Below are 10,753 nucleotides of genomic sequence, written 5' to 3'. Positions count from 1 at the left end.
AACAATTAATCACTGTGTGACTCGACAGGACCATAGAAGTTATGTGTTAGGAGCACATTGTCTCAAGATGGGAGTGAATCTGTAGGAAAATACATGCTCCTGCCCAGTGATGGGTTCATAAAAGAGAAGTAGCAGAGAGAGAGAGAGACTAGGTTCTTTCTGGTTGAACTGCTTTGACTGCTCATCGATGTTGTCCTTCTTGAGACAAGTATAAGGGTTTTGATAGCAGGATTTCTGACAACAAATATGTAGAAAATCTTTAGAGAGACACAGCTATACAGATTGTGGTAAATGGCATGTTAGGAGTATTGTGATAGACCGGTCTTATCTGCAGAAATGCTTGATTTACAGTGTTTTACAATCACTTACACACAAGAGGCACACTCAGTGAAACCATTAACTAATGCACCTAATCTTCAGACCAAGTCTGCAAGCACATTATCTGCTTTACACTCAGTTTGCAATTGTAAAACACATGTTTTGCAAAACACTAAACACAGGGCCTACCACATTTCTGTCTATCGTTGGCTATCATGTATTTTTATGACCCCATTGCTTTATGCAAACACATAGTTAAAACACAAAGGCCACTCTTGCAGTGGTGCATTTGGTAATCATTCCCCTCTGTGCCCTGTAATGAATTTGACAATTGGCCTGTCAAGCTGTGCCCTCACAAATATGTACAAATATGTACAAATCCATCTTAATCGATTTGGATATATTGTTATTGTACTTTGTATTATTCTATCAGACTATGATTTATTGCGTTTATGGCATGATTATCATCTAAAGTTATGGATCAGAAATAATTTTAAATAGTGTAATCTCAAACAATGTGCAGAAACATGAAAAACCTTTAAATGGATATGAGTCCATAATCTAGACAGAGTAAACATCATGGTCGCTGACTGTGATGATGCAAGCCAGCCTAGCACAGTCTGCATTTCACAAATTAATATTCCCCTTATTCCCCCGCCATTACATTACTGAATGTATACCTAAACGCTAGCTATTTTGTTGTAGGTTTACCTCAGTAATTAGAACATTAATATCAAAGTAATGTCAAAGTCATTTAGTCTTTATGGTGTTTGGACATATGTGAATTTTATTCACCTTGCTTCTGTGTTTGTTTGATTAGGCCTATTTCAGCAATGGCAATTATTGCTCTAATACAAGCGTTTGGTTAAATAGTTTACACGGTCAGCTAATGATTATGATTTTTGTTTACCATAAGACCTACAGGTCATGAATAACTCTCTGTAGAAATTTTCATCGCATGCTCATTCATTGTTCCCACACGTCCAACGTGCACTTCCTGATCCTATAAGATTGGGTGCCTACTCATATCCAGTAACAGACGCGCAGAACGTAAGGTTGCCCTTACAAAAAAATATTGCCGTTTTGAAACTGCAGTAAATGTTCAGTAACTGCCGTCGACTATGGTATTTTGGACACAGTAACTGCAGAATAACTGCAGTGTACTGCAGTTGAACTGCAGTTATGCTGCACTCTAACTGCAGTTACATTGCTAAATGACTGCAGTAAAAAAACAGTTATTTTGGACGCAGGTTTTGCAGCATACTGCAGTTATACTGCAGTCTAATTACATTGCACTCTGACTGCAATGTTTTTTCGTAAGGGCTTAAGAAAACGGGAAAAGCTGTCCTGGGTGGCAGGGTGAACAAATTTGGCTCAGGAGTTTAGTTTCTCCCTTTGATATTTTGAGAACTTAGGTCTATTGTATAAGAGCTCTGTATTATTTTGAATTGATTCATTGTATGGACATTTTGTTCTGTGCTGATTTTATTCTTGCTTTTCTTATTTTTGTGAATCAATCTGTAGTCTATATAACCAAGTCAACTGCCTACCATCACTTGAATTCACCCTAAAGACTTTTGTCCAGCTCCTTCCTGTAAACAAAATGTCCTTTTGTAGGAAAGTTAATGATATTCATGAGTTATGTTGGGTGATTGGTTGAGCTTTCTTGGGTGTGTGAGGTCACACAGGTGGGCTTTTACCTTTCCATAAACTGTCTGTTGATTAATATAAGCAAGTTGACCCAAGGAATAGGAAATCCACAATTTGTTGCCAATTAATGGCTACTGGCTGGCCAGTGAGCTAGTTAGCTACATTTCAGTAATTTAGCTAGAATCCTAAATACAGTGGTCAGTATATAAACTTACTATTAGTTGAACATATTTGTCTAAAAACAAACATATTGCCCATGGTGTTATCATGTCTAACCAGTAGCTCCTGAGTTTGGCTAACTGTTAGCTAGCTAGTTGCCTACTGCCTGGCCAGTGTTAGCCAGCATGCTAGCTATCTACATGTCAGTCAGTAGCTATACTTCTAAATGCAGTGATCACTGGATAAACTATCCATGAGTTGAACATATTTTGGTGAAAACGAACTAGTAGCCAGTTGTTGTTGTTGCCCATGGTGGAATCATATCTAACCAGCTGGCATCTGAAGCCTATGTGACATGTCTAGTATATGTGCCCATGAGACACAGTCTAGCTAACGTTAGCTAGCTAGTGTTGCTCGCTGACCTGTTTTATAAAAAAACGTCTGAGGTGACTAGCTAACAAGCCCTCCTCAGCAACAATCTTATTGGGGTCCGGGAATATTAGAAATTTCTTTTAATTTTAAGATAACTGTCATTGAAGTTGGTGGTTACTACTGGTTTTAGGTTTGTCAAAGTGAAGTTTTAGATCCAAGCGGAGAGAAATTGTCCGCCATTGTTTTGTGTTTTGGTAAGTGCTCGGAGGGATCTCATGCCCCCAATAATGTTCAACCGATGGATAATAACTACATTGCCTCCGGGTATCCTATGAAAGGAAATGTTGCTTCCTGTAACACCCCTTGGCCATGAGACACATTAGTTAATCACTAGCCTATACTAACATCCGGTTTAGGGATACAGTATTTTCAACCTAACATCCGTTTGCTCAGGCTCGTTCTATGCCTGCTACTTTAGGTTACTTTATCACAGTCACTATATAGAAAACACATGTTCCTCTTTTGAACTGGGCGTGTATATGTGTGTGTGTTGAAGCCCTATTCAAACGTGGTCTTCCTGTCTGGGTTGGCGCCCCCCCTTGGGCTGTGCCGTGGCGGAGATCTTTGTGGGCTATACTCGGCCTTGTCCTGGGATGGTATGTTGGTGGTTGGAGATATCCCTCCAGTGGTGTGGAGGCCGTGCTTTGGCAAAGTGTGTGGGGTTATATCCTACCTGTTTGGCCCTGTCCGGGGGTTTCATCGGATGGGGCCACAGTGTCTCCTGACCCCTCCTGTCTCAGCCTCCAGTATTTACGCTGCAGTAGTTTATGTGTCGGGGGGCTAGGGTCAGTCTGTCACATCTGGAGTATTTCTCTTGTCTTTTCCGGTGTCCTGTGTGAATTTAAATATGCTCTCTCTAATTCTCTCTTTCTCTTTCTTTCTTTCTTTCTTTCTTTCTTTCTTTCTTTCTTTCTTTCTTTCTTTCTTTCTTTCTTTCTTTCTTTCTTTCTCTCTCGGAGGACCTGAGCCCTAGGACCATGCCTCAGGACTACCTGGCTTGATGACTCCTTGCTGTCCCCAGTTCACCTGGCCGTGCTGCTGCTCCAGTTCCAACTGTTCTGCCTGCAGCTATGGAACCCTGACCTGTTCACCGGACATGCTACCTGTCCCAGACTTGTTGTTCCAGTCCTGCTGGAACCCTTACCTATTCACCGGATGTGCTACCTGTCCCAGACCTGCTGTTTTCAACTCTCTAGAGACAGCAGGAGCGGTAGAGATACTTTCAAAGATCGGCTATGAAAAAGCCAACTGACACTTACTCTTGTGTTACTGACTTGTTGCACCCTCGACAACTACTATGATTATTATTATTTGACAATGCTGGTCATTTATGAACATTTGAACATCTAGGCCATGTGCTGTTATAATCTCCACCCGGCACAGCCAGAAGAGGACTGGCCACCCCTCATAGCCTGGTTCCTCTCTAGGTTTCTTCCTAGGTTTTGGCCTTTCTAGGGAGTTTTTCCTAGCCACCGTGCTTTTACACCTGCATTGCATGCTGTTTGGGGTTTTAGGCTGGGTTTCTGTACAGCACTTTGTGATATCAGCTGATGTAAGAAGGGCTATATAAATACATTTGATTTGATTTGATTAGAGGTGCTTATTCCACCTCCTAGTTGTGTGCAAAAAACAAGAATCCACTTACAATACTGAGCTTGGTTTCTAAATAATTCTAAATAATAATACAAATGAAGGTTGTATTGAAGATTCATATTTCATATATTTTCTCATGCATTTTATAGGGGAAATAAAATCAAATTAATTGGAATACACTACTTTTCTGAAGTTCCCATTAATGTCGTATTCCAATTGAATTTATATTACCCCGTGGCAATGTGTTTATTATTATAACATTAGCATGGTGTTTATTATAAACTATCCTACTACTGCTATTTTCATTAGTAGTCAAGGTACCAGTAGTATTAGCCTGAAAAATAATGCTATTTTTACAATTACTATGAGAAGAATGGAAAACTTTTCTAAACAAGTATGAAATGTTGTCGATGCTAGTGACGTAGGGCTGAATGCCTTGAATGTGGGAGGACGTAGAGCAGAAATTCTAAGGCATAGATAGCCCTCTCATTGGGTGCGGATGCACAATCAGAGGATGCTTCAGCCCGTTATTCCTCAGTATCCAGTCTCTCTCGAGTTGGATCTCCCAGTGTTTTCATCGAGAAAGTGAAGGAAAACACCAAGTGATATGCTACATACATTTTATTTTTTGTAGAAAACGAAATTGTACTTAATGAAGAATGGAATTTCGTGGGATCAAGGCGAGCAGAGACTGTACAATCTCTGTCGCTGAGTGAGTATCTATCTCACTGTTTCTGATTGTGCTGCTACGGAAATGCTTGAAACTGCTGCATGAATGGTCGTGGGTAACACCGGGGATTGCGGTAGGCTACATTGCGAAGCTATCCCCTGACTAACAGACAATGTGCCCACTCAAGCCTGGCTCAGAACGTATCCGATGAATGATTCCTTGTTTAATTTGCCTTTTGGGTTGTAACGAAGATCAATGGAGAGACCTGCGCGTCCGTGCGCCCTGGTACCATTTGTACACTAATGTTGTGTTAATTTGGGTTACATGTCCCTACTGAAATTCCCAGCTTCAAGGCTCATACAACGTTGATGCTGGATAATTCAGCAACATTGTTGTAAAAATGCTGAACAGCGTTTTGTTGCTCAGCGTTTTAACTGTGACCAGTTTCGCATCAAAGACGGAGAGCCGCAAAACATCGAAAGAAATTTGTAAGAACCGCTGCTCCTGTGAGGAAAAGGAGAATATATTGAGCATTAACTGCGAAAACAAAGGATTTACAACGGTGAGTCTATTTCAGCCTCCACCGAACAAAATCTGCCAACTCTTTCTCAATGGAAACTTTCTTTCGAGACTGAATCCGAACGAGTTTATTAATTATGGTAATGTCACATCCCTTCATCTGGGAAACAACGGGTTACAGGAGATACAGACTGGAGCTTTTACTGGACTGAGGTTTTTAAAACGACTTCATCTCAACAACAATAACTTGGAGATAATCAAGGAAGACACCTTTGCTGGTTTAGAGTGTTTGGAGTATTTACAGGCAGATTATAATTACATCAGTGCCATTGAAGCAGGTGCATTCGGCAAATTAAATAAACTCAAAGTCCTGATTCTCAACGACAACCTCATGCTGTCTCTTCCCAACAATGTATTTCGTTTCGTTATGTTAACACATTTGGATCTAAGGGGGAACCGGCTTAAGATGCTGCCTTTTGCTGGTGTGCTGGAGCACATAGGCGGCATTATGGAGATCCAACTGGAGGAGAACCCGTGGAATTGCACCTGTGATCTGATACCCTTAAAAGCCTGGCTGGACACCATCTCGGTCTTTGTAGGGGACATCGTGTGCGAGACCCCATTTAGACTGCATGGAAAGGACATTACGCAATTGATTAGGCAAGATCTATGCCCCCGACGTAATGCTGGTGATTCTAATCACCGCGCAATGCTGCCCCCCTCTGATTCCCAATACGACGGCCCCTCTCCCACCCTACACCCCGGGGTCACTCCAACAAAAGCCCCACGAGCCTCCCGTCCCCCTAAAATGAGAAATCGCCCTACACAACGGGTAACGTCTGGTAAGGACAAACAAGTGCTGGGGCCTATAATGGTTTATCAGACTAGGTCCCCTGTTCCCATGACCTGCCCTAGTATATGCGTCTGTACCTCCCAGAACGCAGACAGTGGATTAAATATCAACTGCCAGGAGAGAAAATTGCATAATATAACAGAGCTTACCCCTAAACCCTCCTATCCAAAGAAATTGCATTTAACAGGAAATTACTTACATACCATCTATAGAACAGACCTAACCGAATACAGCACACTAGAGCTCCTCCATTTAGGAAATAATAGGATAGCTGTTATTCAGGACGGGGCCTTTGACAACCTGGCTAATCTACGGAGACTTTACCTCAATGGCAATTACATTGAAAGTCTATCCCAATCATTATTCGTGGGGCTGCAGAGCCTTCAATATTTATACCTGGAGTACAATGTCATCAAGGACATTTTACCACAGACGTTTAACTCATTACAGAATCTGCAGCTGCTGTTCCTGAACAACAATCTACTAAGATCGCTTCCCGACAATGTTTTTTGGGGGACTATGCTAACAAGACTGAACCTGAGGAACAATCACTTCTCCCACCTGCCGGTGCGCGGTGTGCTCGACCAGCTCTCCGCATTCATTCAGATCGATCTGCAGGAGAACCCATGGGATTGCACATGCGACATCGTTGCCCTTAAAAACTGGATGGAGCTGTCCAGTACCAGCGTAGTGGTAAATGAAATCACTTGTGATTCGCCCTCCAAACACGCAGGGCGGCTGCTCAGATCTCTGCGCAATGATGCAATTTGTCCCGAGCCGAACGAGGTCACAGTAGGCCTAAACAAGGCCCCCACCGTTAGTCCCAGCACCGACTCCACTCCCCCGTTTACCATCACGTCAACAGAAGAGCAGATACCCGAGATGCACGCGGAGGTGCCCCTGTCTGTTCTCATACTGGGACTGCTCGTGGTGTTCATTCTGTCGGTCTGCTTCGGGGCTGGTCTTTTTGTATTCGTCCTCAAACGACGCAAAGGAATTGATAGCGTCCCCACCAGTGCCAATAATTTAGATATAAACTCTTTCCAGGTACAGTATGGTTCATATAGCTCAGAGCCCACTGCAGGTAAAACAGAGACACATGTGTATAACTACATCCCTCCCCCCGCTAGCCAGATGTGTCAGAACCCCATCTACATGCAGAAAGATAGCGAGCAGGTGGCGTACTATAGGAATCTAAAAGAGCTAACTTTCAGCACCATGGACCCGAAAAAGTTGGATTTGCCCCCAAGCCAATATACCATAAGCACAGTGGAACTCACTGAGAAACAATCTTGTGGCAATCGACAGCCGGAGCTGCTTTATCAAAACATTGCAGAGAGAGTTAAGGAGCTTCCGACTGCTGGCGATCAGAATTACAGTTTCTGCACTTTACCGAAAAGACAATTCATTCCTCCATTTGAAACTACTAGACGACACAAACAGGACAGGTTGAATAAAACTGTTCTCTATGGGACTCCACGAAATTATTATGCTGAACAATCAAAAAATGAACACCCTTTGCTGCCTGGGAAGCTAAAAACAGAACCAGACTACCTCGAAGTTCTGGAAAAACAAACTGCAATGAGTCAGTTGTAAGATATGGCCCTACTTACTATCATCACACGTATTACATCGGTATGTATCTATGTATTCCACAAATTGACGAGTCCAACTCAAACAAAGCAATCTAAGCCTTTTTATCTTTTTTATTTTCCAGCTGTATTGAGTCAACGTAGCCCTTTATGCAGACAGTTCTATTATATTATTGGAGGTTTAAAATATTTATTATACTTTAAATATAAAGACTTTAGCAGGTACCGCAAGAACTATGTATAATACTGCTGTGTGCATTTTATATAATATATTTTATTTTCTCTGTGGAAACAAATATCCGTTTTAGATGAATAATTGAGAAATTACATTCCTGTATATAATAATGAGTGTGAAACACATGTAAAGGTTCCATCCACATGACGATCCATTTATTCCAGAAGTGCCTTTGCACTCCGAGTATTTTATTTTTGCTTTCTGCAAATGGAAATTTGCTGTATTTTAAGAATCTTTATGTACGATTTAATGATTTGTCCATTACATTAAACATAATTGAAGAGGGTATGATATGTATGGTAAATAATGTTTTGAATATCTAAGTGTCTTTCAGGATGTACAATTTAGCGAATTTCATAACATTGTATGCTATAGATGAGCAATATAAGTGCCATAAGAGCAATTACATTTTCACCGAATCACTTTGTCAAGTCTGAACTTGAGGTGAGCATTATTAAGATTATAACTGTCCGTCTTTGTGTTTGTGTGTGTTAGTTTGTGTGTGTGCGCTCCCATGTGATGAGGGGTTGGGTGCTTTGGGGGCGGTAACATCTCTCTATTTGATGGAATCCATAGACCACGGTGTATTGATGAGGAATTTGCTGAGTACTTTTGGCACGAATGACGAATTTATCACCAAGGGCCCTGACAGGAATACCATTAATTTCACACGTATTATTTTTCATCCAAAAGTTAGAGAGAAGCAGTGTCCACTAAAAGTGTAGATTATTTATCTCTATATTCTGAATTAAGCGTGATAAAAACTGTCTCGAACAGGAACAACTACAGCTCTCCAGGAGCCTACTTGAAAGGCCCAAATTATGATTAGTTCTCAATGCTCCTCATACACAAAATTACTTGTTTTTAGTGGTTTTAATGAGACAAGTTTATATTCTGCCCTTCAGGTGACATTTGCTTTGAGGTCTGCTGTAGACCCATACCTTCTTCAAGCCCAGATTGTTCTGCTGTTTTTTCTCTCACTTTGTTTCCCGGCTGCTTCAAGTAGCTACTATTGTGTCACTGTCCATGTTGCAGTTTTTTTTTTCAGCTTGTGCATTTTCTATGGATTCTACAGTGTGGGGACTTTTCACTTGATTTGTTGGATTTCACATTGACTTTGTAAAGAGTGCACAATGTTGTTTTTTTAATCACAGGTTGTTAATCACATTGGTCAACTTAATTAATGAAATAAGTGTCTACTGAGAACCAACTCAAATTGGGAATTTACGTTAGCAATAACTGGCCTTCTGATTTGATTGAATCATGGATTTTATGCTTAAACATTTTCAATACACAACACCGACGATGAAAAAGTTCATTATGTGAGTCTTATCTTATAATACTGATATTCTGCTTGTGGGTAAGTGAGCTTGTGCTTGTGGATAACTAGCAGAGGCCATTGAGTTGGTGTGAGTGAGACTGAGTGAGAGTTCTGTTCATTCCTTCTGAAACAGAGTGATTTTTTTTGCCTGGGCACAATGGGCCTCTGTGTTGCTGTTTACTTGCGCTGTGGAGAATGAGGGGTTGGACATGTCTTGCACACCAATGAGGCATCTAGCTCCCACAGTCCCCACCACACTCCTCCTCTCCTCATATCACACATGGGACTGGGAGGAGGAGAGTTGGTGATGGCATGCAATAGCTTTACAACAGACGCTATCAATCACTCCGGTCAGTTCACACCAGAAAATAGGATAAAATATTATAAATTGCTTCACAGTTTGAGGTTGAGTGACTATTATGTTGTTTGGGACATTTGAGTAGTTTTGTCACAAAGGATTTCCTTCAATCCATGGATCCTATAAAGGAAGCAGTTGTTATGTATCTTTATTGATCAACAGATTGTAATTGATTCACTCTCCCTTTTTCATTTAATTCCAACAATATGGTTCCTGTTGTAGACAGGAAGGGGATGTAAACCTTGACCTTGCTATGCTAAGGCACTAGCGGTGAACTAGAGTGAATCAATGGAGACTGCTTTCAGATGCTTGCTGCTAGGGGCCTCAATCCCAGACCTCTTCAGAAATACTCTCGGCGAAGTTCATGTTCATTCAAAGGTCGGACTGTCTTTTTTTCCTCTTTGATTTGTGATGAGGCCCAACGAGAGTTGCCTATGCTTGTTGTGTATGATACTGAATCTCTTTGACATGGTGGAGACCACGAGACCTGTGGGAAGCATGGAAGGTCTATGTTCCTCCTTCCCAGTGTCCCCGGGATTGGCCGGAGTCACAACCAATTCACTCTCAAAGTAATGAAGTGATATTTTGAAACAAATAGCAAGGTCAGGGTCTGTGACATATTTAATGAACCTTTATTTTATAACCTTTACATATTACTATTTCATATTTTGGATCAATATAGATGCATTGTTCCACATTAACTATCAGATTGTATAGTTTATCTAAGAAATGTTCAGATAAATGCAAGGCTCCTATATGGTAAACAGTGCTACAGGAATATTTGATATTGATTAAATCAAAGTAATCAAGTAAACATCTCAAAGTACAGTTAATTGAAATAATCAGCCATATGCTGAGATGAGATATGTCTGTTTGTCAGAGAGAGAGAGAGAGAGAGAGAGAGAGACTTCTTTCCTTTGACGAATATTGCACCAGTTTCATGGCTGCTTAATCATTTAGACATTAATGATGGGCCATGTTAGATGTTGACAGAATTCCTTGAACAACTGTCGCAGGATAAACAACCTTGTAGCCTCTGCACAATGTACAGTC

At 41.1% G+C, this 10,753-nt stretch overlaps 1 protein-coding gene across 1 annotated transcript; it reads left to right on the top strand.

Moving 5' to 3' along the window:
• The first annotated feature begins 4,643 nt into the window (after positions 1-4,643).
• On the top strand, positions 4,644-10,509 carry LOC106604961 (SLIT and NTRK-like protein 2). Its single transcript, XM_014200138.2, has one exon. It carries the CDS (start codon positions 5,223-5,225, stop codon positions 7,788-7,790), a length of 2,568 nt encoding a protein of 855 aa, XP_014055613.1. The 5' UTR covers positions 4,644-5,222; the 3' UTR covers positions 7,791-10,509.
• Positions 10,510-10,753: the final 244 nt, after the last annotated feature.

This window comes from Salmo salar, chromosome ssa05 (genome assembly GCF_905237065.1).
Source record: "Salmo salar chromosome ssa05, Ssal_v3.1, whole genome shotgun sequence".
Lineage (NCBI taxonomy): Eukaryota > Metazoa > Chordata > Actinopteri > Salmoniformes > Salmonidae > Salmo > Salmo salar.
Note: the sequence above shows the minus strand (reverse complement) of the source record. Positions and strands in the feature narration are given on the sequence as shown.